This window comes from Brienomyrus brachyistius, chromosome 4 (assembly GCF_023856365.1).
Source record: "Brienomyrus brachyistius isolate T26 chromosome 4, BBRACH_0.4, whole genome shotgun sequence".
Taxonomy (NCBI): Eukaryota; Metazoa; Chordata; class Actinopteri; order Osteoglossiformes; family Mormyridae; genus Brienomyrus; species Brienomyrus brachyistius.
The window spans coordinates 16,667,594-16,695,498 of NC_064536.1; the positions used below are offsets into that span (position 1 = coordinate 16,667,594).

Genomic DNA, 27,905 nt, shown 5'->3' on the forward strand with positions numbered 1-27,905 from the left:
GGAGAGAAAGTTGAATTATTTTAATTTAATTTTAATAAAATGTTTGGATATAAAAACGAATCACGCATATATATTAATTAATTAAACTTTTACTAGGTTATGAATGTAAGTTTTATACATATTGGTGTAGTCTGCAAATTAAGCATATTATCCATAGAGAACGTTTAGGCTTTTTTATAGGACTTTACATGCATATCTAGTTCTATAACGGCAACACTAATAATGCAGTGACCCACACAACCCCTGACCTGTAGCCTACCGAGCTCTGAACAGCCTGTGCGAATCGTTACATTCTACAGCTAAAAGCATTGTTCGTGTTCATATTGCAGATTTGTTGATTGCGTAATGGGGATTTGCATTGGGAACGCTGTTCTTTTAAAAAATAGACAGTTTGCCTATTGCATATATGTCAAATTGACAAACATCACGCGAATATTTGCATTTAGTTTATCTTTAACACCAATGAATAACATACTTTTTTTTTTTGTTTGTTTTTTTGCTGCGTGATCAAAAATGTAACAACCTGCGACACAGCAAACAAATTAAATAATTAACTCAAATGGTTAACTTCAATTGTAGTTTAAGTGATGTTTTTATATCGTACCTCATCCTGTAGTCATACATTTACGTCATGCACATATATGTCTTTTTGTATCGGTGTATTACTGCCATTTTCCCCATTAAGCGCACAGACGTCTTAAATACTGCAAATGGTATACCTAGTTATAAAAATGATCAAACATGAGCTGGCCATTTAGAGCGTTATTTAATGTTGTTAAATTATTAATGTCCGTGTTTTTTCCCTAAAATATATCGTAATGAGAATGGGCTGCTTTTATAGGACGATCTTTTAAACGGTATCTACAAAACACGGAAAGCTTGTTATAAGGTCAGTTAAATAAGTATGCTAAAACATTTTATCACTTTGTGCTAAAGATCATTTTAGAAAATGAAGTTAATTAAAATTAACATTCATGCTGATCGTAAATCTCAGCGACTGTTGTATTTTGGGTTTCCGAGCAACGTTTAGGTCAAGAATACCTGAGTTCAAACGTTTGATTAATTTTTCAGTAATTAATATTTTACGATAATTTCAAAACACCTTAAAGAGGTAAGAGCATTTTCACACACATGTCCAATGTTTTCTGATTGTGTACGTTAGTGTGTTACGTATGCTCTTCCTTTTCCCAGTGCTGAATCACTTTACACCCTTGTTGTTATTTTTTACGCATCTTTATAAGTCAGAAGCGCTGGTTTTCTTTCGTGAGTTTCGCGCGGGCCCCTTGAAAGTGCAAACCTCCACCACACTCATTTATCCATTAGGATGGGCTTGGAGGGTGCTAAGGAGACCGATTCACAAAGCAGGGGTCCCCATACTTGAAACAACGTGCTCGGATTCTCAAACATTGAGGGGGAGAAACACTTGGGACGGTTAAATAAACCTTTCCGAGGCGCACGGTTACTATTTTAGATAGAAGTCGTTATATTTGCTTTTTCGTGAGGATCGCGTGAGAAAAGTTTGATGGAGAAGACTTTCAGATTAGAGCCATTGTAAGGTAAGAATAACCTACGTACTTCTACCCGCTCTACTCAAAACAATGGTGGAACAAAGGGCAGCCGCATTTTATTTTACTACATTTAATTTACCCCCATTTCACTGCTGGCGCAGCGATAAAAATACATGACAAATACTTTCAGTATTTCACCACACTGGCCACTTTTGCGGCCAGCATGATAATGTTTAAAAAACGTATATCATTTTGCTCCGTGATCATCGAATGCGCTAAATTTCAAACACGTAATGAATGTCTTACTTTTAACACTGGAGGAAATTTTGCCCCAAAATGTTTCGCCGAAGTTTTCAGCCTTTGTCAAAAGCATACCCGAATACGAAGCATATGTTCTCGGTTCCCACAAACGAATGTGAAAAAGAAACGCGCACAGCCCCTTTATGCTGTCGGCCAAACAACATCATCTTCCACACGAGGGGGAAAAATCAGAGTATAGGTAGAATTTCAGTTCATTTGAGGCAGACTCACGAAACGAAAGACCATTGTTGTAAAAACAACACGTGGTGTGCAAAAAATGCCGAGTCGTGTGCAAAAATGCATTTATTTTCCAAAAACCGAATATCGAGTTTAATCCATGACTGTGACCAATTTTACTGTATACAGAAGAAGCATACATGGTTCCCGTGTTAATACTGACCTCACAAAGTGCCACCACATTCATACCCAGTACCACCATGTTGTTTGCAAGTAATTTTATGAGGAAACGCTCAAGTACAAGCACTTATTGTATAGGTAGCTGACTTTCTGGCACATATCCAACCAAAACGCCACAATGCACCACGTAATCCAGGCAGAGTTTGTTACTTAAAATGTACCACGCTGTCTGAAACTTAATTTTGATGTGTGTTTGGTTGGATGGGGGATGGAGGATGAGGGAGTGGGTTCCATTGACCTTTCACCTCGTCATGTTGTTCCTCTGTGTTTTTGCAGACCTTCTCATTACCCACAAGCCTTTGCGTAAATCGCGCTCGTGCCTGCTCAAATCCCCCTCTTCAATCCCCCTCTTTAACCCCTCCTCGTGCAGGTCGGATGGTGAACCGTGTCCTGTATGATGAGGTTTACAAGAGCTGTAGAAGACGTAAACTGAGTTTATTTTTGATTTGCCAGTGTAATACAGCAACGACCATACTGTGAATTTTAAGAATGGTATTCATACCCTACTGTTAATTTCGCTGCAAATATGCATAACACCATAAATAAAACAAGCATTTTTTGCTGTGTTGCACGTATCAAGTTAAAACACAAATATATTAAAACACAAATCATTATTAGTCCACGCACAAACACACACACGTATGGCCAATATGCATATATTTTGATTAATATTTATATAGATAGATACAAAGATACACACGTATGTATCACATACTTTGAAAATACTTAAAGCTTGTATTTTTGATCCAAATGGTTTCCTTTTCATGTAGATTAAATTTGATAGTATCAAATTATTTACATGTGCACTAACATTAAATGAACCGCATGCATAATTTAAGGAAAACTAAACACAATAAGAGTAAGGCGGCGCCAATAAATTTTGTCAGTTCTACTGTAAATGTAAAAACAAATGCGAAGATTATTTATTCAGTTGTGAGTTGTTGCTATTTATTTTTATTTTTCGACCGATATGTATTGGATAAAAAAAGCAGAAACAATACGTACCGTCTAAATACGTTTCCTAAATACACGGTGAGGTCGGACTGATTACAAAGCAGATTTATGATTAAATTACTCGCATAATTAACTGCACGCACGCTGGTTAACTGAATCGGATATCGGTCGGACAAAATGTGTAAAATCTTCACTATCGTTATCAATAGATCTGATAGCATAAATATAGCTTTCGAAGTGACCTTTGTGCTGAAAAGCTTTTCCCACTTCGCATACTCCAAGGCGGAATTTTATACATTTTCGTTTACTTCGGCAAGTAAACACAGCTATAAAGTACTCTTCTACTGTTGCCTGTGCTTTAAGCCGAGCCAAAAAATATTTCCGAATTCTTGACGGGCTGTTGCTCTGGCGATGGAATGTAACATGATGTAATTGTGAGAACAGATCAGAACGAGATACTGGACCTTCCTAAAATAGCAAAAAAAAAAAAAAAAAAAAAAAAATGAAATCCACAGGCACGAAACGTGTGGTTAAAAGAACAAAGGTCTGCTTGCACACACACACACACACACACACACACACATATATATATATATATACGATTGATCGTACATTACAAAGACATATAATATATTACATCATTTAATATACTGTACATTGCCTTCTACGTCTTCTACGAATTCTTCTGTGAATGACTTACACACCTAAACAGTAAGTTGTGTTAGTAGTGTGTTTCCATAATATACGCTTGCGTGTCAGACTGAACTCTCTTTGAGAAGTATAGAATATAGAACTTTATATAATACAAATAACACATTCACATATGTAAGTATGGGGAACACCGTGAGTCACGAAAATTATAAAAAAAAATTATTGCTATCTGGCAGTTATACATGATGCCGAAGTAGATAAACTTCATTATATGATCAATCACGTTCTGACTTCACTCATTTCGCTTTACCAAAGAATCTATAAATACCAGATTAAAAGTGATGTATAAATGAAAAATGATCATTTAACAACCGGTGAGTCAGAGTGTGTGTGTGTGTGTGTGTGTTTGTGTGTTTGTATGGGATAATGTTTGTAGTACGTAAAACTTGTTATTTTGACGTTGTGGGGACCATTTTTCCGGTCCCCACAAAGATCTGCAAACGCAATCAGAAATATAAAAATGACAAGTCTCGTATTTTGTTTGGTTACTCATGGTTAAGGTTCGGGCTGGGTAGGGATTAAGGTCGTCGTGTTGGGATTAGACTTCTCCTCATAGAAATGAACGGAGAGTCCCCACAAACCCCCTATGTGTGTGTGTGTGTGTGTGTGTGTGTGTTGGGGGGGGGGGGTTACATATAGCTACTCATATATTATGCACTAAACACAGATGACATGGCAAGAAAGTGTAAAGTTGGCTTACACTATGGAGCAGATAGGTGCTTTCGCCTTAAAGTCGTAAAACATTCAGTACTGCTATTATTACACGCCGTATCGGGCAGATAATGTTTAGCTGATGTGCCGCGTTCTGTCTAATTACAAATAGCTTTTTAGGGCTCATAGCAGTTCTTGGAGTTACGTCACTGCTAATTGTGAAGTGTTGATCTTGTACTGCCGACCTACACATTGTTTACGGACGTTTTATCTCGCGAGGCCATCGGGATAAAAACAAAAAGTCAGAAGTGCGTAATATTTTAGTTTTCTCTCTTAGGTATCTATGAAAGAAAACAAACAAACAAACAAACAAACAAACAAAGTGTCTTCATATTTTGCAACGTTTTTTCTTTCTTTGTATGTCTATTAATTGAATGCATCTGTGGCTATTATTTAAATACTTGTAAATCACCACAAGTTTTATTTGTCTGCCATGGTCTAACAAGCGAGGCTAGACCTTAATTTGCTTCTCTCTTGTGGGAAATGTTTCAAGGTTGAGGTCGGGTAGAAACGCCCCTAAATTTTAAATTCTGTCAATTCCCCGATGCTGTTGAGCAAAATTTTTCCAGGACCCAGAAAATAGGTATTAATTACAGAGCTAACCTATTGGTGTTCACAGTGTTTTAGAATTGGAAAGCTTTCCCGACAGTGTTGACTATTTGCTTAAAAATAGCGCACAGTAGCTGTAATGCTAAGAAATAGTAACGTATTACGTTTATTTTAGAAACATTTCTCTGTATAATGCATGATTTTCTTTTGGTAAACGTTTATAATACACGTAGTTATTGCGAGTTGCTGAGATGTTGGACATCACAGCCAAGTCAATTCACACAGAGACATTTGTAAAGCAATTCTTAATACCTACACGTCAAAAGCGACATCAACTATTAGTGGAAAGGGTCTCAACGCCACTATTCTCGTGTCAGTAGCGTCAGATGCAGTTTGTGAACAAAACATGAACCATTTGTAAAATGCTTCAGTACATCCACTTATGGTTTGCAGTACATCGATATACTACATCACTTAAAAATCAAACCACGTAAAAATGTGTCAAATTAAGATTATAACAATAATGATAATTATTTACTGAGTGGTTTGTATTTAGAAACTCAGTGAGCGCAAGAAGTAACCGTGCGTCGATTAACTCAATCTCAGATGAAATACTCGGAACAATTCTAACGCGAGTTAAAGTTTACACGGCAACATGTAAAGGCAAGTAAATTTAGTTACACTACACAAACCCATGGAATGCCTGCAGGACACGGCGTCAGGCCCATCAAAAGCTGGGTGATGATTATTTTCTAAGATCATTCGTCTACCCACACGTAGAAATATGTATCAAACTTCATAACCTTCTCCAGTATCTATATCGTTTTAGATCAGTTTATTGTGACACTTGATTTTTTTAAACGCACACAAAGACACACACACACACACACACACACACATATATATATATATATATATATATATATATATATGTATATATATGTATATATATATACACACACCTATTTATTTTGTTTGCTTGCTTGTTCGTTTGTTTATTTATTTGTTTGTTTATTATGTGGACACATTTGTTCTGCTCACTGACAGCGTGTTCCTGACGTAATTCAAATGTAAGTCCTTAATAAACAGCTGTTCTCTAACGCGGGAAATTCTGAATGAATGGAAGCCGGTATAACGGTAGTTTGAAGTTTGGAAAATAGAAACATAAAAAAAAGTAAAAAATTGTGCACTAAATAATTTCAGCCATACATAATTCTTCTTAAAATTATTCTTTTTTTTTAATGCGTAAGAGGTAGGCTCAGGGATGTGTAAGTTAAGTGGTCTCCTGCCATTAAAAGCAGTTTTCAACGAAGTCTCCCTAGTCGGCAGCAGGCAGGAATGTGAGACCAAGCAGCTCGAGACCGCAGGTGGATTCGGGCTGCGTTTTGAGATATACGCCGCTCCTCCTCACATGTGATAATAATGGACGAACGGAACGTCACAGCAGACATGGCCGGGCGGTGTAAAGCTTTAAAAATTGATGGCGGTCATGAGGCAGCTGTCCCGTTGGAGGAGTGAGGGGAAGGAGGAGACCCGGCAACAGCTTCACCTGGGATGCAGACACAGTTTGTATTCAAACCCTATTGTAGGAGGACAGGAGTGGGAAGCAGTTAAGTTCAATAATTTTGTCTCTGGCTGCGTGCAGATATGGACGTCAGTCACCAAAGAGTAAGAAATGGCCGAAGATGTTCACATTGATGACTTCCATAGCTTCTCACCATAACAAAATAACAACAATAATATCTCCACTAGTATCCCTGTCGCTGCAAATATTGTTTCTCCGTGGTGCTGAAAATAACACGGTATGACTTTAAGGACCACGATTGATTCCAATCAGACTGCCATGATTGCCCAGATTAAAGGTGATGAAAGGCTTTGGAGGGAATAAATACGTTTAAAAACCCTCTTGTTTTACTCATAAAAAATATAGTCGCTGGCGCTCAGATTCTGAGCGCGAAAATTTCCGCGTGCGTGTGACCCCAGAGGTATTAAGGACAGTATAGCACAACAACAGTATTATTACAGTATAAAGATGAAATGCCTCAGAAAAAATTGTCAAAAGACATCACCGATGAACAATTAACTACTTTTAGTCTGGTTTGCTCTTGTCTTCCTTCCTAGTAGGATTACAAATCATGCCTTTTTTTTTACAATTGAAGCGTGGCAGATTTGGCAATTATTATTTTTTTTCCATTCTCGGTGTGAACTGAGTGATAAACCGTTTTGTCATATAAGCAGGTGGATGAATATCTCGCACAGCTGGCGAGGGTTCTGTTCAGTGGTTTATGAAAAAAGGAGAAACCTGTGGAATTAAAACTTGGTCAAGGCAAATTGTGGGGGGAAAAAAAATGATGCAGCTAAAGGTTTTCATGCTTGATAAATAGGAATGGAGAGAGGAAAGAAAAAACGACAACCTACTGATATTTGCTGTAGGGGTTAGACTCATAAGACTGGACCAGGAGTGGGTTAATGCTGTGATATTCTGGCTTTGGCTCATAAACTGCATTTTTTTAACCCCCCCCCCCCTCTGCTTATCACAAGCTTAACAGCTGCAGCTTAGGACAACATTTTAATATAAATCTACCTATCTGGTGAGCCTTGGGTCCCCTTCTAAGCTGTGACTATTTCAAGAGTATTCTTATGTCTTGCAGGTGGATAGTAGTTTGGAATTAATCTTGGGCATATAGTGGAATCCCCAGTTCTCTATTATGCCCATTTCGGCCCAGTTTGGGGTGTGTGTATGTGAAAACCATGCTCGAATCCAAAGTATTTGACCAAGCCCCCCAATTTTGATTTCAAGAACCAGAACCTACTGGGGCTCCCACATAAGCTGTGCCTCCTGCTGAATTATACTTGCAATTTCCTATAGTTTTGATGCCGCATTTAAAGAAATGTGAACCATGTGAATGCAATGGTGGAAATTGATTTCAAAGCTCTCTCTGTGTTTGTGCATATGCTACAAGTCCTTTCGCATATATAGGGCTATTTTTCTTTCTTATTATATATTTATGATATAGATGCAGGCATATTTTGCATGCTAATTTTGATATTGTGGTAAAATATGCAAGTGAGAGAAGTAAAAAGACATTTCTGACACAGACCAGGGCCTCAACATGAGCTGTGTGAATCCTTCGTCATTGGTTCCGGACGGAAATTGGCCATATTTTAAGATGGCGACCGCTGCATTTAGGCAGGAAATTGATGTACGCACTTCTGTAAAAGTCACATAATCGCCGTCTCATAAATGCTATTTAAATGATGGAGGAAATGGAAAAGACCCACCAGAGCTTTGTCACACAGCTGAGGCCAGTGAGTGTCCAGCCCTAAGAGGTGCGTCTCTGTCTGGGTTTGTCCAGGACACCCTGCCCAGAAACAAACAGTCAAAGGAGACAAATCTGAGCATTATATGTATTATGGAAACATATACAATCTACACAATTATAATACATGATTCGTATACTATTAATATAATATTATATAATTTTTTCTGCTCAGCATGCAATGGATCAAGACTATTTGGCGACTTCATGGTTGGGTAGATATCTACATAATGTCTATGGGTCACATTCCGAGGGTCACATGACGGGCTACACGTGGCCCTTCATGGCGCTATGGCGATGTGGAGTGGGGGGTATCCTCGCTTTGTGCCTCTACGTCGAGGAATTTATTTTTTTACCGCGTCTCCAATCTACATCATACATTTCTATTATTTCACCGCTACTGCCAGTCAGTTTCCCAGAGTGCATTTGCAGGATTCCTACACTTTGGTGCTGCTGTGATCTGGTATAGGGGCCCAGTACTCCATGTATCTGCACTATTAAGTCCAGTCTGAAAGCTCTGATTATATTTCGATGGAAAATCTGTCTGCATTGCCGGTGTCAAGTCTCGATGCACTCACAATCCCCTAATACTGCCCATCGTGGTGATTACGCTCTTTCCTTCAACAAAGTTAACCCTCCATGAAGTCTCCAACTTTTTACTGTGTCCTGACAGTTGTGTTTTAGTTCATGAATAGGCCTTTTCAGGGATTTGTATGCATATTCAGACGGCTGACGTATTTAGAAATCACATATTTTTTTTCTGCTGGAAGGTACAATAAAGATTATGGGACTTTCAAGATTAAACGTCTGAGGCACATCCTAAGCTATGTAAAAAAGGGACTCTGACATCAATCACCACATTACATCACAAGCAAGTTCCTGAGGCCCCCACCCCCTTCCACCTCCCCCCACATCCCCTGCGTATGGGATACAAACTCAGCCGGCTTCTGCTGGGCACTGTTTTTTTGAGCTATTCTGAGGAGGAAAGATCTTCTTTCTCCCCTACTCCAATAGGAATAGGTGTAACATCTGCTTTCCGTTGTACCACAAAAAGGTGTTTCCTGCCGAACAAACACAAGCGCATAGCGAATGTCGCAATACATTATGCATCTCGGTTCGCGGCTGTGTTCCCCTGTAATTGCACTTGACAGCGGGGAAAAAGAGCGCGGAATTTGCTCCGCTGCGCTGTAAAGAATTAAGAGAAAATCCAGCGCGTAGCAAATACGCGCCAGTTCGTGATTCAGCCGGTGTTTGCGCACTCTGACCTTCTGCTGTGCAATGTTGGACAACCTTAGGTCTCAAGTTATTTTCAGCAGTAGTGAGAAAAGGCGATTGTTTTCCAGTCTTTTATTGTTATTATTATTATCAATTTTATTTTTAAGTTATTTATTTATTTATTTATTTGCAGTAATGGGTGCAATTAAAACGCTTGATCTGAATTATGAGATTAAGAGGTGAATACTTTCCCTAAATCCTCTACAGCTATGTCAAAACACCGAAGCTAGTTCAGGCGAAGCTGACTGATTTGTACAGTAATGAAAGGTTTCCTTTCATATAAATAATTTTTGTATCTCCTATTTTCTGTATCTACTCCTTTTCATCTCTGATTTTGCTCTCAAGTCGGATTAATTATAAATTAAAATACGATTTTACGTAAGACTACAAAAACGGCCAAATGGAATATATATGAAAACGCCTGTATAATCTAAATATTAATATATCATTAATGTGTAGGCCTATATTTATTCTCCTGGTCTCACACCAGCACAGCACGGTAATGAATGAGATACAACATTTAACCGTACTTTATGTGCGCTGCAGTTCCCAATATATTTTGCAAACACACTTACATTTTAATGTGTAGTTATGCAACCTCCTGGTTTTCCATATTTAAGCAAAATCATCGATGTCAGTGCAGATGGTAAAATGTAAATTTTTCAATATCGCCGCTTAAAAAAAAATGATTCGAATTCTGTAGAACATCAGTAAATGAACATTAACGAGGCCGAATGCGAATGCATTCTGATGAATTTCGCCGGGTTTTCACAACGGCTCGGCTCCCAGGTCACAGAACGTCAGCGAAGACGCCTGCGGCTGCAATAAACGTAAAGGAGGGAGAGAAACAACGCGGACTGAGACGCCGAGTGCTGCCCCGCGTGCTCCGGGCCTCCGTCAAAGCGAGACAAAATCACTAATCAAAATAAAACACGAAGAAAAAAACAAAACAAATTATCTTGTGTTGTCATTAGTACGGGTCCTTTTAAACATCGTCTCTTAATTTAGTATCAGTTCCCATCACTTTAAAAACTAAACTCTCCTTTAGTCAGTTGTCATCTGCCACGTTTTTAAAACTTCGTTTTTTTGTGGTACGACATTGAAACACTTAAGTTTCAGTAAAACTATATTACAACTATGCTTGAAATTAATTTTTACTCATCTGTATGCCTCTTTTACCTTTAGTTGCTAACTATGTTTAACAGTCATGACCATGTACAGGAAAATACCAAAGTATCTTTGGTTTTTGGTGAAATGTGAAGTCCCGTGCTCAAAAAGCAATGAGCATAACCACGTGCAGAGTAAGCTAAAAAGGTCTGGTTAGCTTCAATTCAGACAATTTGACATTTTAAAAAATAAACATAAAAACATGATTATTATACTGCATGGCAGATGGATGTTAATTTTTCTGAATCTGGAAGAATAAACGCATTTTTTTTTTTCTGATCTCTGGAAGATAAGATGATCATCTCATGAGCGTGAAGGAACAAAATTCTGCAGAGATGGGATCAGCATCAGGATTTTTAAAAGCACAACAACAAAGATTGCCTCTCTTCTGTCAGAGAACTGTCATCTGGAAATTCAGCAAGGCACTAAATCACACCGTAAGGAGTTATAGAGGCAATTTAGCCTTTCTCAAACACAGCTCACTCACAGCCAAGAGCTCAGTTAGTCCCAAGCTTAATCAAGTGCAAGTAGTGAAAATCATTCTGCTATTTCACTGGGTCGGGTTGCTTCAGCAGCTGTCCTCCTAACCCCCTTTGTTCTCCAGAACTATAATAGGTTTCCTGGCTCCCCCCTCTGCCCCCCATCTCATTCCGAATGTAGACTCTGCATTTAAACATTCCAAAATTAAGGCAAATAATTGACAGTCATTCCTGGAGACCTTTAATTTTCCATATTACACAGACTAGGCTCACGTGTCCTTTAAAATATTGGCAAACATTATGTTTCTCTGGATACCAACATTATCACTGGGCATTTCTGCAAAGCAGGAAGTAGAAATGTTGATTCACACATTTAATTGAAATTACAGTAAAAAACAACTTCTTTAAGGCCTTTATTTGCTTAATTGAAATTTGTTGTTCAGGGGATCGATAAAGCAGATGTATTAAACTGTTCTTCAATTTCTTAATCAGCAATTTCTGTTTTTTTTCTTCTGCTGATAGAAATAAAATATGTAGTTTGTATGTAAGCATGTCTTCCAAGTATTTATGTCTTCCAACTGAATATCATAAAGCTACATTTGAGTAGCACAAAATGTTTGTTAGAACTATCTAGAAGGTATATAAAACCTATGAAAGGGATTGCCTCCAAAAATTAGGTTTAAGTTAAATATGCAAACTCAAAAAACAGGCAATCAACACATCCTTTTTGTTGCGTCTTTAGGCACTCTGGGGCACAGAAACAACAATTCAAAGTTTTAAAAAGAACCAGGTCCAGTGAATTGTTTTGACAAATTCCATGTCCACAAGGAGAAAGAAAACCACGCTATAAGGAAGATGACCTCATGCTCTTGTGCCACAAAACACAAAGGTGTTTTGTTTTAATGCTTTATGTATATTTTTCCAAATATAACATTCTTTCTATATTAAAATATAAATATGTTTATTTTCATGAAAAAGTATGAAAATCCTGGTTTTTGCAGATTCCTCTAGGGGGTAATCGGTGAATATGAAGAGTGTAATCATTTTAAAATGGCACTAAATATATGAATTTCCTCCTGCGACCTCCATGACCCATTCTTGCCACTAAATCGTTAAAAGAGTATCACAAATTGAAATCAAAGATAAAGATTTCCTCATTTTTAAGCTAACATTCGTTTTAGTTGTGTTTCCTTACCTTCGAAATACATAAATCGTACACAGCGGAAATTCAGGAACGTAAGCCTTAACTAGTCCGTCAGTTTTACGTCGTATTTTAACTTAATAACTAAGTAAAAAATCTCAATTTGCAATAAACAGAATGCCTGCATAAACTAAATCATCACCATTAAAATTAGGTACTTGGCGGATAAAATGGATCAATTCGGCTAAATAACATCATGATAACGTGACAGTTTCACATCTACTACCTAAACTGATAGCAATATGGTAGCTCATTTTTCAAAACAGAAACCTATCGTCTCCTGTGAGTCATGCAATACTGTAAACAACAACTGACATTTCGATGTTTTGAACAGATGTTGCACACTGATTTCTACTGCATCCACTGTAAAAATGATGCAACGGTTGTCCTATTTGAATTTTTACGTTAGGTACCCGAACTAAAAAAATCATGGGTATTCCAGTTTGCCATAAACACAAGTTTTCCTATGCGGCTGAATGGCATCCATCCTTCGTTCAGCTCTTCCCACTCTCGCATTCCCCTTGAATTCTTTCCATACATGAAGGATCTCAGTATATATTCCAGAGGCTCAGCCCTCGCTGGCCGTAAACTCGATCGCCATAGGTTAAGGCAGCACGAGACGACACTTCCCGGGGACTTCGCGGAGCCAAAATGGCGTCCAAAGCCTGAAAGTAGCCAACCAGCACCCAGCTTGTTCGTTCTTTCCGAGGCGCGCATGCGCGCGAGCGACCTCAGTGCTTGTGTTTCCCCGCAGTGTACTCGTGAGTGGAGTGGTACAGTGGAAGCTATCCTGCTAGTCAAGGGGCTCATCAAAGTCAACAACATGGCTTTTTCAAAAAGTGGAACCTAACCGAATTTGGCCGAGAAGGGAAGCGGAAAGATACTGTCGCTAAACGTTTGGTTCCTCCTTCTTTTTTGCTCGCTTTTTCTCAATAGATGGTATCCAGCGAACCGTCTCTAGCAGTGGAAGACGACTACATCGCCAATAATATGAAGGAGATGATTGGAGGCTGCTGCGTTTGCTCAGATGAGAGAGGCTGGGCTGAAAATCCACTGGTTTACTGTGACGGGCATGGTTGCAACGTCGCTGTTCACCAAGGTAAAAAAGAAAGCACGTAACGCTGGCTGTAAGAGGCCTTGCTTGACACCTTTGCTTCCTGCGTAACATGTGCATGTCCCGTACGCTGTTTTATTAGTAGGGGGTGCGCTGTTTACACTTCGCAGAAATACTCGGGTCAGGTACACGTTCAAGGCCTCGGATTTAGCAAGTCGGCCGCCGATGGTCGACAGAGGAAGCGTTTGCTGGGTCGCATGACGGCGAAGCGGGATCGAATGAATCATGAAGTTGTCCACATGTCATGTGACCGTCATTAAGAAAATGAGAGTGACTGCGGCGTACGTGATGTGTTTGGGAAGGGAGGGGGTAAGAGGTGCGGCGCGTGCTTTCCCGGTGGAAAAAAGTGCGGCTGCTGGCGCCGCGTCAGTCTACGTTCAGCGGTTTCCTGTTAGGTGCCTCGGCGCGAATATGTCAAAATGACACCTAGCGCCCGTAGTTTTTTTTCACATTATCCCAAGACGTATGTTTGTGGGTCAGGTTTTAGTGTGTACAGAGAGAGAGAGAGAACATTACTCTTTGAAACAAGGAATTCAGGGTTGCCCCCCCCTTCTTGCTGAGGGGGTGGCTGCTTCAGGTCGGTATGGCCCGTGACTGTGGTCTCATCTTGTTTCGTTGGTCTTGTTTTGTATGGCGTTATACGTTTTATCGTGTGGAATCAGTCGTAAGCGTTGTGTAAGAACGTCGAATCTCATTTATCCAAAAAAGGTCGAGACGAGTGAACTGTAATACGGCATTTTTGCGCCGTGCTGCATGAAGTTTCCATGGAAACGGTACGCAGACTCTATCCAGACAAGTCCTTCACTCCTGTTTTACCTTTTGCATTTTTGTCATTTTTAAATATTACATATAAAATGTATGTCGTGGGCCCCTTATCCAGGATAAGCCGTTGGGAGAGTTTTTAAACCGCAAACGTCCCATAATTTTAGTTTTCCCCAGAAACGTGCTAAATACAGTAGTTGGATTAAGCTTATCATTCAAAATATAATGATTGAGAAAGTTTTAAGTGACCTTGTCTCACAATGATGATCAGGAAAACTAAAATTCCAGACATTTTCAATGCAGAATTACTAGAAATATTTAGATGTTGAACTGCCTTAACGTGTTTTTCATTTTCATTTGTCGTTCTGTCTCTAAATTTGTAATATAATTTAAACCTCCGTTTATCAAAATCAGGTGCAAGCTTAGTATCATTAGTCCCGTGTATATTTAGGAGTTCTAGAGTATGTACACATAAATATTAAATTTCTTTTTCTCAGATTCCAGCACACTTTAAGTAAAGCTAAATAAATCATTATTGCTTCACAAGTTAGAACGAGACAATATCTTGGCATGCTTTAAGGTGTTTTGGCTGCTCCACATGTTTTCACTGTGATCATGACTTTAAGCAGTTGAGTATTTTATGTAGAACTGAGGAAACTGTGGCTTGGTTATTCTGTGGTACTCTTACCATTTAGGTCAGTGGTTTAGGAACCACTGTTTGTAGCTGTAAATTCTGTCTTTTGTGTTCTCTGCCTTGACCACAACCCAGCAGGGGCCCAGCCCAAGGCTTTTGATGTCTGGTGACCATGAGATGTCCTCCTTCATAGGCTGAAGTGATTGTGAAAGGGAGAACTTTAAAATGAAATTGCTCAGATTCCAAGCCCGTTTGTATTTACACTTGTTCATAAGCACTTGTAATTTTTTTGGATTACAATACAGCAGTCCTGTATTGACAATGAAAAATGACTTTGAACTGAAGTTTGAGTATAATGTACAATATTTATGTCTAGCATATCACCCTCTTTGTATATCATTTAGACAAGGCAATGCCTTTGTATGATAAAGACATGCTCCAACCTGGACAATGAATACTGTTACAATATTTCCATCAGTCCACACCTTCTCCTACAGTATAGGCTTAGGGGTTTAATGTTTTTATATATTAAATTTATATTATTTGAACTACCTGGCAGAAGAGAACAGCTTTGGTCCCATTGTTTTAATAACATTCTACTTTGCACTACATTCTATTCGACTCTGTACATGAGCAGCAGAAATCTTATGTTCATTTTGTCCTGATTACAGCCTGCTACGGCATTGTGCAAGTCCCGACCGGCCCCTGGTTTTGTCGAAAATGTGAATCCCAGGAGAGAGCAGCTAGGGTGGTAAGTAACTTAACCTGCATTAATAATTGTTAACCTACATTTTCCCAGCTAAAGGGCGGGAGGATAGTTCCTGTGAACTTTAGCACATAAGGAATCTACAGTCATCTGGTGAACATATTGGATTACATAAAGTATTTTGTATCTTACTGAGTACTTGGAATGTGCACATTATGATCACAAGAAGTATGTCCGTCTTGTAGCAGGCATTTTGTTTCTATTGGTAAAAGTTAAAGCTTTAAAGTTGACCGAACGCTGCTTGGTGGATTTGAGTTGTGATTTTTTTTTCCAGCCTCCACCCATCTGCTCCCTGCACTATGAGTGTATCATGGATCTCTGATACCCATGATGGCTCAGTTTCTTTCATGAAGTCATAAATCGCAATTCCTTTGTTTGGTTTGCTCTCTAATTTCATTGCTTATCAAACACAACGGCCATATTTATTCCTCCAGGGTCTCAGCTGTGCGGGAATGGAAATACCGTTTGATTCTGTGCACTGTTACTCCCAGACAGTTTAATTTCTGCATGTTATTACATGTTTTCCACCCTGGATCTGATAAAGTATGAGAGTATTTTCCAGTGTTTCCCAAAGGTTATTTATGATCACCTTGAAGTTCGTGATATTAAGTGTGAAGAGAATGAAATCTTTCAATGAGTTGAGGAAGCCGAATGCTTATGGAAGCACTAATATTTCCCAGTTTACCAATATAGAAGTATTTCATAAATATTTTTTTGTGAAAAATGCTTGGAGTCTTTTCTGATTTATTTGAGAACCGTTTAAAATGTTTTGTTCATGTTCACATTGTGTATGTTCATAACTTCAACAGCATGTTTTAAAGGAAATTTATAACTTCTGCGAAGGGTCCCCTAAAATAATGGTCAGCATTCATACCTGTCTTGCTTTTTTCCATTTTCATATGCAGTTTTGTTACATTGTCAGCTGTCAGTCATACTGGCGGCAGAGTTTGACTTTTAAGAATGTAGTTGGTGTTGCTATAGAGCTGTAGTAATGCAAGCAGCTTGAAGCTTTATTATAATGGAAACGTTTTTGCTTAGATTCCATGTGCTTTGCACAGGTAGTTAACAACAATTGGCAGTAGCTGAGAGGCTCAAAGGCTTGTATGATAACAACTTGTGCATTGGAAGACAGATGTCACATGGTACTGGTAAGCTGTCTCAGCTTTTGAAGCTGGGGGAAGATGTTTACAACCATTTAATTATCTTTATAGGAAAATTAACATAGGCACTAATATCACCAACAGCCATATTTTGCTCATATTTTTTTATTGGGATCTGTGTGGCACTGAGTTACCTTGAACATTAAGCATTTATTAATTTTGCTCATTCGGAACTCAGTCCTTTGAAAGTGACAGTCCTTGGGTACATGATTCATTTGGGATGTTTATATTTGCTGTAGACCTTAAATATATTTTCAACAAAAGCAGGTGAAGCAGAACTTGTCTTAAAAATATTAAAAATGCATAACCATTTTGTTTTCGGGTCAAATGCTAGGTGTTTTTGGTTTACTATGGGATGTCTTTTCAGTCTGTGCTGCTGGGGTGCGTTGGTCGGCAGTTGGTTGCTCCTGAGTTCATGTTCTGAATTAAAAGGATGTTTTGCTTCTGGTCTTGCTAATATCCTGGTATGTTGGCTTCAGTGAATGTGGAGCACTGACTTTTAAAGCGCTTACACCTCATCACTGCAATTTAGCCTCTAAGGACGCTAATTGAGCTGGATGTGGGAAAACATGTTGTCACTGAATGTACAAATATGTACACAAATGGCACACTCTGTTAATGCCCTTTATTCGTCGGTTAAATACCTGGTATTGCCTGTCCTGCTTATATGTGGAAATTAACCACGAGTAACGTTAACTGTAGCACTTATTATGTAAGACATGTGTTATGAAGGCTTGTGTACTCTGACAGAAGCTAGACCACTCAAGTTGTTTGCCTTCCTTCCTAGTATGCACAGTGTGTTAATCTTGTATGATGAAGATGCTTGTGCCTTATTAAAGCCAATCCCATTGCTCTTCTGGCCTATAATAGCAACAAACACTGCTCTCAAAATTTCATCTTTATCAGTAGTGGTAACATTCACCCAGAGCTCAAGGCAAACATAAGATTTTCATATATTTCTGTTATAATCTAATGTGAAAAAAAGGTTTAGAAAAACCCCATTGAAAATAAAATGCTGTTCTGTTCTTTATCAATCATATTAATTGCATTTTATGATACGTGGTTTACTGAACGTTGCATAATTCCCCATTTTTCAGACTGGGTGTGAAATTTTCTAAATCTGTTAACTGGTCTTTTAGATGTCACAGGAATCGCATTTCGTCCTGGTTTTTGTGAAGTGAGATGTTTTCTCTAGCTTTGAAATGTTTACTCTAATGGGAATGTGGCCTGACATGAATTTGTATAATGGTACCTCAGTTGACTCAACCCCACTGCATTGACGTTCAGAAAAAACTGATAAATCGTTTCTGCACTGCAGTAATTTTTGGACCAACTGTGTTTTCATTAAACAAGAATATCAGACTTCATACCAGGTGGTGTTATCCTTTTTTTATGAGGCCAATGAGATGTTCGGTTACAGAATAATCCAAGGCTATATCTGATTACACAGAAAAGTTATTCCCTCTAATCATTTCACAGTGAAGCTGTACTCACTGAGGCCATGTGCAGTTTTCAATCATATGACACCGAGGTACAGGTAGTGGACAATGAAATGGAACGTAATTTGCATTTTTTTTACTAAGTTGTTGCTCTGCATGCAAAATGCCATGCTATGGATACGGTATGGAAGAAGAATTGAAGACTACTGAACTTGTATTTATTTTTTTTTTGCTGGAATCGGGCATCCTTATTCCTTTTGGGATTCTTTAATTTCTCAGTGATAACAGCTGTTATAGCTTTAGATAGTTCTGCAAAGGGACTACAAAAGCCTACCTTCATTCTTCCTGTTTAATCCACGACGGTGTTGCCTTCTTGAAATGTGCTGGTTCCAGCAGTGTGTAAAAGGTGCACATAATGCCTCAGGAAGGTGATATATAAGGTTGCATGAATACTGCCTGTTTGGGCTTTTACTGCAGGAACTAGTCACAGAGTCTTTTGGAGGTTCACCATGATTCTGTGTGTGGAGGATGTGATAAAAGACCACTGGTCATACTTCTCAAATTCTCCTGCTTCTGGAAACAAACACACACGGTGTGAGTTATATGTACACAGACAACTGTTTTTTGGTATATTTTGCTTTCTCCTTATACTCATACAGTCCTACTGTTTCTTTTTGGAGTCCGAGGCAATATTAAATAACGCATGTCCAATCGCTGCTTTTCAGTGATTACAACTTTCCGTGTTTCTACATCTGTATATCACTTCTAGGATTCTTGTGCCGTTTTAGAGATTTCTGCAGCTGTTCCAGCATGTTGCCACACATTGACAATTACATCCCAGTCAAAGTGCCGAGGCCTTACTAGTACAGTGTGGATTTCTGGCATCTGGACTTGGAGCAGATCTGTTGGGCAGCCTTAGTAACCACAAAGCATATTCAAGATTCGTACCTTTTTGTTTTTTTTTGGTGGATGATAGAATTTAAATTCAATTTTTCGTTTTACTGTTATTTTGTGAGTTGACTCGAGTTGTAATCCTAGATTTGCTTCTAGTTTTGCTTCACTTGATGGTGTGCTTCCTGCTGCAGGTCTAACGCTTACTGTTTGCCTTTTATGATTGAGAGAATATAGCCTTTCGGTGCTTGTTGAACCGCTGGCCTAAGTAGCGTCCCATTATTTGTATGTTATTTTGAGCTGTGTATTTTGAGCTGTGTTTAAGCCAATTTCTGCAGTAATTGTTTTAGTCTTTTATGGTAAACAACTGATTTTTATAAGGGTTTTATTATGAAGTTCTGCTATCTATATTTCTGTTGTGACCTTGTCTGTTGCGACTTGTAGAGAATCATCCCTCCTTACCTCTGCTAGATAAAACACAGATGGCATACAGTGAATCAAGCAATGAATTGAACTGAAACATGAGGACACATTAAGAGGGATGCTGGGGTGTGCTAATGTTGTTCCAAAAAGACTGTGTGAGGCACTAAGGTGTCTTTGACATAAGTCATGTGTTTGTCCTTTAACTGTCACTGTGGTATGCGCTGTAGGGAGGCTCAGAGAAACAGATGAGTGTGTGTAGCTTTTCTCAAAGACTGAAGTCTATGGGAGTAAACCCTGGGTTTGTTTGAAATGTTATCTAGCAATGAATAGTCGAAGGGCCCTGAGAAAAGGTGACTGGTTGTGTAAAGTACTTCTCTCTCTCTCTCTGTCATGGTAAAGCTTAAAAACTCATCTGTAGCTAGATTGTGGAAAGGTATATAGCTTTTATGTTTGTGTGTTTGTATGTCAAGGAAAGGCGTATAGAGATGGTGTGTGCTTCACGAGCAGGGAGGGCAGAGGTTGTGGAGATTTAATCAGGAAGCACAGAAATGCCAGTGCGTGTCTTTCCTAATGCCCAGCCCCAATCTGCTGAAATTTGTCTGGATCATTCTGCTTGTAAAATGTCAGCTGGCTCAGAATGATGAGGGGACAAATATCTGCCCGGTTCAGTTAAACTTTTACCCTGGGAGCAACGATCCCTTGTGTTCTAATAATGACGATTGTTATAGAAATGGATATTAATATCGCTCATGCTTTTATCCAAAGAGGCTTAAGGATTTTGGAATTGGGTTATTGCTGGAAGCTATCTGGGTGACATTGCTCAAGGGTACTTGGGAGTTGTGCAGTGGTGATTTCACCATGTTAATTGAAAGTCCTCCAGAGCAACACTGTGATCACATCCTTCCTGCTGTAATAGTGTGGGTGAAATTTCAGTCTGAGGCAGCCTCCTATATAAACTGGAATCCTCACTAATTTAGGGCTTCTGGGAAACACTATGTTAGTTCTTGTTTTGTTTATCCATCATACTCAGTCATCTCGTCCTTCTCTCCAGTCCTCTTCACAATGTGACAGCGCTCAGTGTGTCATAGATGCGTATGTATTTTCCTCATGTATGGAAAATGGAGGCTACCGTAGCAAGGGTCAGGATCCTCTGCTCAGTTGTGTCAGGGAGCCCCCATACTAAACACAAGCCTCCTGTGTGTTCCATGTGTGCCCCTCCTTCCCCATGTGCACTAAAGATTAAGGGGTGGAAGGGAAGAAAGGCCAATCAGCAAGCCCCAGATGGAGGAGGACGGTCTGCCACCCACCACAAAGATGCGGAGGACGAGGGACTTGCCAAAAGTTTAAAAACTATGAATACATGGGTATGTGGCCTGTCCATTTCAACACGTCTTTTTTGTTTTTGTACCACCAGCAAGATTCAAGGCAAGTTGTAGTCCTGTGAAGGTCATCTTTCAGTTTTTAAGTTGAAGCATGTGCCAGTAGCAAGTTTGGTTCCTCTGTGTTGTTAGACTCATGCAGGGGCGGGCGAATTAAGTCTCTAAATTCCTTCTAAAAGGACCAGCATGATGCTTCCACCTGAAATATGTCACATAACTCCTAATTTTTTTTTTAGGATAAGATTTTGTGAATATCATATTGCTGGAAGTAGAATTTATATACACCAATAAAGTGATCCTTCTTTAACAGAACAGCATGACCCTTTTTGTTGTCAAAAATCATTTGTCATTTCAAATGTCAAATGACAGGCATGCATGTGGTTTTCATATCACCATTCCAGTGCAGTGTCATTTCCCCTTACTGGGTGCATCAGCTTTTAAGGAACCTTCTCTCTATTCTTTTCTGTTTTGCAGTATGTTGTGGGTTGGGTCATGTGATATGTTGCTGTGATGTACACAATAAAGTTGTCCATGACTGAACCTTTTTCCACGGCCTAAATGGGAAAACCTGGTCCCACCATTTAACGTGACATTATTGGCATGGCATTTTCCTGTCTTTATTTGATCTCATCCTCCACAGTCCCACTCTTTCTTGTTCCACATGTTCAGCAGAATGCATTTCCTATCAGAATAAAGGTGGTCTTGGTTTAATGGTTGCTTCTGGGTTTTATTCGGAGAAGTTGCCTAACAATGTTGAGAGAATGAAAAATGTTGCGGCAATAAAAGTGTAGATTTGAAGTTGATCGTTTGACATTTTTGCACCCCCTCTTCTGCCATCTCATTACCTAAACGTGATTCAGAAATAGCCTTCCTTTTTTCTTTTCTGTTCTCCGAGCCATTTACACCAACCGGTTCCCCTTCCAGGGTTCTCCTGAGAGCCGTGTCCAAGTGTCCACCGTGAGCCTCTTTTTCCACGAGTGTGATCCCATGGAGCCACCTGGCGTGTGCTTGCACTGGTGCAGTGTGGGCCACATCTAAGTCCTGTCTCTGTCTTCCTTCACAGAGGTGCGAGCTGTGTCCCCACAAAGATGGCGCGCTCAAGAGGACAGACAATGGAGGTGATGCCTTGCACTTTCTGGATAGTGTCTGGATGTGTGCGTCATGAAGCGAGCCCTTTAGTCATTTACTTTCATCTTTATTGTTGAGTATTGCTGTCTTTTGCAATTTCAGTCAGTTTTTAGATGCTGTTGTCCTTTAAATATATAATGCACTGTTTAGTAAACAATACCGATAATACACTGTTGTTAGTATATAAGCAAACATCAGTACTTCCGGAATTGAAGGAGGAGCCAATGTGGGATTTGTCATGTGACTGTTTTGTGCTGCTCTGGTGATTTGCTCCTTTGTATAAAGAGGCCTGGTCGTATGTGACGCTGCTAGTCAGGTTAAGAACTCAAGCAAGGAGGTGCTCTTGAGTTAATGGAGGCGGTTGTACTATTCACCGATAAATATAAATGAGCAGAACCGGAGTATCTGTGGTATGCATGTTAACACGAGCTCTCCACGGGTCCCCAGCGCCCGGGGCTGCAAACGGCACGCTTCCTGAGTGTGGGCGGGCACCCGTAAAGCCGCCTCGCTCTGGCTTATGTCATTTGCAGATTGGGATCAGGCCTCGATAGGCTGCAGCTGCTTTCTGTAGGATTTCCCAGTGGGCTGCAGAATGGGCATCTCTTACACCTGTTGGATTACGCAATATGTTAACTTTTATGGAGGGTTGGGGTTTGTCATAGAAGCACTGCACTAATGCAGAATTAAGAATTTTTTAAAGACCCATTTCAGTGTTTCTTGTTAGCGTGAAGGCCATTATGAACAAACCTAGGTTACTGCTGCCAGGCGTTTAATAAAATCCCCAGGTTTCTAAGTGAAGCTGTTTTTTCACGTTTGAGGGAATGATACTGCTGCCCTAGTTGTATAGCAGAACTTATTTTTCTTTTCTTTTTTTAAAGATGCGTTTAATCTAATATGCGGTCGGAAAGGGCTGAGTATTATAATGATTAATCTTCAATAGCCTTGTAGATCGTAATTAAAAAAACTTATTAAAATGTGTGCAACGTTACTCGGTGTAGTACTGCTTGACAGTTAGCGACTGCAGTTCCCAATCGTGGGTCAGAAGACAGCCAATCACAGGCCGTCCGTATGACGTGGTGGTGCCGGCGTCTGCTCTTTGTTTTGCTTCTCTGTGCTCCTTTAACTTGACCCAGTGTGTGACGCTAGGGGAGTGCCTCCTCCGCTTATTTCGCTGATTAATCCAGCAGGGGACCTGTGGGTTGTTGGCGCGCTCTGTGTGCGCCTAGGGCTTTTACGACGGGGAGGAACCGCCCCGCGGGGTTGCCAGGCGGCCGCAGTCTCCAGCCATGCAGGGTTCACACAGAGGTCACAGCAGACTGTAAACAGGCCCGCTGTGCCTCGCGAGGAGGTGTGGGGTTGCACGTGAGAGCTGCATGTCGCCGCGCTCCCCGGAGAGTATACGTCATAAAATGTGTGCTCTTAGGTTTTTTTTTTTTTTGACATGCCTGAACTTCATTCATGAACTGCTTGATTTACTCAGGGAGAACTAACAAGTCGCTAATTCCCTGGTGGCATGCAGAGTATAGTATTAGTCTAAGCAGAATACAGAAAACACCTTTATGGTTAGAAGAGTGTTAAGGGCTTAGTGACAGTGGTACTAGCACTGCGCATGAATGACCTACGGACACATTTTTGTAGGGGGCTATGGAAATGGGACTAGGCAAGCCATGACTCTTTGGGCCTAGCACAAGCCACAGCCCTTTGTCTGATGAGTCTTCCGGAGAGACACCAGGCTTCTTCATCCTTGACTCGTGGGCCGCCTCCTCTGCCTCCTTCGCATCTCCCTCTCGCATTGCCTTGGGATGTCATCCCCTGCGTTGTTTTTACAGGTGGGATGGCAGTTAAGCAGGATGAACGGCACATTAATCTGAAGTAAAAACAAGGGAGATGAGAAGGAAATTTGGCGAGAGGTGCCGAGGGAGCAGGGCGACCATATCGAACACGCTATTAAAAACAGAAGAATAACGAGCGATCTAGTTAAAAAAGGAGGTTTATTTGCTCCTGCTCACTCCACTGGTAAACCCATGGCAGCCCCCTGAGGTCAACTTTCGGTGAAGACTGCTAACCCAGAACTCTTCAGGATGCCCGCTAATGTGTTAGCGCTCATGTCCGTCTCCGTCCATCCGTCCGTCCAGAGGAGTGCTAGATCCTGAGTAGTGGTTTTCTTCTGCAAAACCCTGTGCTCAGTCCAGAGTTCTAACCTTGAGGATATTTATGAATACTGACTGTGATCCATGTGACCTCAGCATTGCATTGGAGTGCACCGCGTATCGTTGTATGCCCTTCAGTTGGAAACGGCCAGGAGTACAATGGGATTCATGCATGGGTACTTCAACACCGACGTGGCTTTGCTAGAGGTGTCCCTGCCGCACACATCGGGTGAGAAGTTCAACGCTGGACCCCTTCTGCAGTTCGTTGGTTTTTATTGCTCTCTCTTTATTGCCAGCTGTGGTCTCTATCCTCAGACACAAGTCAAAGACAGTTCATCCCAGGGTTCATCTGGAGGTTTAGTTATTGTTCTACTAAATTGTATTAACACTCACAAATGACTTTCGCGCTCACAATTTCCTAGTGAGTTTGATGGTATTGAACTTTTAGCCCTCTGTCCCCATCTACCCAGCCGCAATCTTGTTTTACAACTTGGGAGCTCCCTGGACATTAGTATGCAGCTGTGGGGGCTTGTGTGCTGCCTCCTCCTCCTCCGCAGTCAGGGTCATGTGGTGGAGACGCTCACTCAGCACGGTCAGCTATAATGACTTTATGTGGCACAGGGCTGACCTGGGGTGCAGACAGGGTGGCTGGGATCCATCTCTGCCGGATCTCTGCCTGTCGTATAACAGTTGTGCTGTTCCAAGTGATGCTTGGTTTTGAGGTTTTTTCTTCCCTCCCATTACTGTTTTGAAAATGAGACCCACATGCCCGTTCCAGCTGTTATTGATTATAAATGAAGGATCTTTTTTTTTTTTTTTAATATTATGATGATTTTATTGAGAAGCTCATTTCAAACTTTAGCAGATGGCTTGCACAGTATTTTTGCACCAGCTGCTTGTTTGTGGGGAGGGCTGCGGCGAAACGGATCGTGTGTGAATGGGCCGGCGGACATTTCCACATGACGTGTAGTAAATCTGCCATTCGGTTTGCGTTTCTGCATGTGCGTCTGCATCGGGCATGTTTCTCTGTGACCCGCAGGTTGGGCCCACGTTGTCTGTGCACTGTACATCCCGGAGGTGGAGTTCGCCAACGTCTCCACCATGGAGCCCATCGTACTGCAGTCTGTCCCCCATGAACGTTACAACAAGGTATTTGGCCGGGCAGAGCAAACGGAATATTCGCCTTTGCTTTCTGAGACCAGATGGACAGTCGAAATGACACTTATTGGTGGGGCTGTATTCAGGAACCTGATCTGGTCACACCAGGCAACGGTGTGGGGGGGGGGGGGGGGGGGGGGGTTGGGCATTGGAGTGGTCATAAAGCACATGAAACCTTACCCATGCTGATATTGGTAAGCAGCACTTTGCTAATAATTTTGTTGGATAGAATGAGAATGCTTTGTTCACCTTGTAATTACTGGCAGTTATATAATGTAAACATTTCTTTGCTAACAGTATGCTGCTTTGAAGTAGTGTAGACCGTCTGTGCCAGCATCCCTGGGTTGTGATGGGTGGTCGAGAGAATGCCATTAGTGTATTTTATTTGGCTGCTTAGAATTGAATTCCTTGAGCACAACTGTGTCTAAAATGAGAAAATTGCTATGTACACACATTTGATTAGACTTAAATACAAAGAAATGGTAGTTATATTATATTGACAGCAATTCAGTTGTCTGGGGCTCAACTGGATGAAGTTGCAGAGTGTTAATCTCATGCTTGAATCGTTTCTGAAAGCCTTCCAATGTTTGGGGTGAAACGGATTGGATGCTGTTTACATCGGTGTCCTTGCCGTGAGTAAATTAGAAACAGCATGGATGTCACCGATCAGATAATCAAGGCTCTCCAAGCGCCACGCAGCCCCCACCATCGCCACGCCCTCCGCGGTGGATGGGTGTGCATGAGCATTTTTAGAAATTCAGTGCGCTACTAAGAAATGTGGGGTTTTCATCTTCCATCCCCCCCTCATGGGAGATACTTGGCCGTCTGCGTGTGTACATGCATGTGCCCATGTAAGTGACCCAGCTGTAACCCCGTGTGACCTCTGCACGCAGACGTGCTACATCTGTGAGGATCAAGGCCGTGAGAGCAAAGCCGCCACTGGAGCCTGCATGACCTGCAACAAACATGGCTGCCGGCAGGCCTTCCACGTCACTTGGTGAGTTAAGTGTGGGGCTGTAGGCTTTCCTGCATCATCTCCCTGTCTTCAGTTTGTACAGTAAGCACTTTAACGAGCAGGCAGATGTTCGGGAGACACGAGCAGTAAGTGCAGTCTGCTGTAGCCTAGCCCAAGTTTACACGAAATACAAGCCCACCATAGAGCAGCGTTTCTCAACCCAGTCCTCAGAAACCTCCAGCCCGTCCACATTTGTGCTGCCAGCTCCCTAGACACCTGGTGTGCTTGATTGTTTGGTTCAGGTGTACTGAGAGCTGCGAGGGAGCGAAAATGTGGATGGTCTGGAGATCTCTGAGCACTGGGTTAAGAAACGCTGTCCTATGAACATAATGTGTCATTAATAACACTATTCACTAATTTAAGATGATTTGATGGGGTCCTGCTCATAGTGAGGGGTGGATTGATTGACTTGCCCCAAGTACAGCAGACCTAAATGGAAGCAAATGTTACATGTAAGCGTTGAACCTTAAAAGCTCATGTGTACATTAGTGACTAATGAATCATTGAGGCTGTTTTTTTTCCCCTAGCTTGTCCAGCATTTACACCAGTGTATTTGCAGATCCTCAGAGAAGCTCTTAAAGTGACATGTTTCAGGTTTTGACAGCTGCATGCATTAGGCCACTGGGTGACTGATTAAAATTGCTTTGTGTCATTTTACAGGAAAAAGAGCTGAAAGCTTTAGTTCTCTGCAGCCTGTGACCCCACACTGATCTGTCTGTTTTCGTCCATGTTAACCACAGTGCCCAGTTCGCCGGGCTCCTATGCGAGGAGCAGGGTTCGGATGCGGACAACGTGAAGTACTGCGGCTACTGCAAACACCATTACGGCAAACTGGTAAGCTCCATCCACCGAGTCCGCCGTGCGGGTGTCCTGAGAGTGGCCAGCAGCGTGTGTGCGGTGCGCGGGCATAGCTGATATCCTCATTTTGGAATGGAGCCTTTGCCATTAATGGCCTCGCAGCGCAGAGGAGCATGAAATGCAACAGTTTTTCTTTAAAAATAGCCACTCAAGCATGGCTTCATAATCACAATATAGTAGCGTCAGGATTTTGTGTCTCTATGGGTAGCCACAGATGCACGTATTGGACAGGGCAGCTGTTTCAGTGACTCCGAGCTGGGATACAGCTGGCTTGTTGTTGGAGGTCTTCCTTCAGCGGGAGACACTGAACAAAGAGCAGCCAGCTCTGTGGATTTTTCCTTTGTCTGCGAGGATTCCCGTTCCTGTCTCCTGCGTGCCGCTTCAACAGGTGGCAACTCCTTGATTCTGTCTGCTGCCGGGCTTGGCGGCTCTCCGG

At 41.0% G+C, this 27,905-nt stretch overlaps 1 protein-coding gene and 1 long non-coding RNA gene across 15 annotated transcripts in view; both read left to right on the plus strand.

Moving 5' to 3' along the window:
- Nucleotides 1–1,246: 1,246 nt before the first annotated feature.
- LOC125740862 (uncharacterized) lies at nucleotides 1,247–11,879 on the plus strand. The gene is made up of 2 exons (XR_007397792.1): nucleotides 1,247–1,556; nucleotides 11,202–11,879. It is a non-coding gene; the product is annotated as an uncharacterized LOC125740862 (long non-coding RNA).
- Nucleotides 11,880–13,308: 1,429 nt separating this feature from the next.
- mllt10 (MLLT10 histone lysine methyltransferase DOT1L cofactor) overlaps nucleotides 13,309–27,905 on the plus strand; it is a 41,332-nt gene continuing 26,735 nt past the window's right edge. For 6 of the 14 annotated variants that reach the window (XM_049012624.1, XM_049012626.1, XM_049012629.1 and 3 more), the window contains exons 1-7: nucleotides 13,310–13,691; nucleotides 15,774–15,853; nucleotides 21,020–21,145; nucleotides 22,224–22,278; nucleotides 25,478–25,587; nucleotides 26,490–26,593; nucleotides 27,352–27,445. In XM_049012624.1, the coding sequence (XP_048868581.1) occupies nucleotides 13,529–13,691; nucleotides 15,774–15,853; nucleotides 21,020–21,145; nucleotides 22,224–22,278; nucleotides 25,478–25,587; nucleotides 26,490–26,593; nucleotides 27,352–27,445 (732 nt within the window). In that variant the 5' untranslated portion in view covers nucleotides 13,310–13,528. Of the gene's footprint in view, nucleotides 13,692–15,773; nucleotides 15,854–21,019; nucleotides 21,146–22,223; nucleotides 22,279–25,477; nucleotides 25,588–26,489; nucleotides 26,594–27,351; nucleotides 27,446–27,905 lie in introns of all 14 variants that reach the window. The other 8 variants (XM_049012627.1, XM_049012625.1, XM_049012638.1 and 5 more) reach the window with 3 other exon arrangements.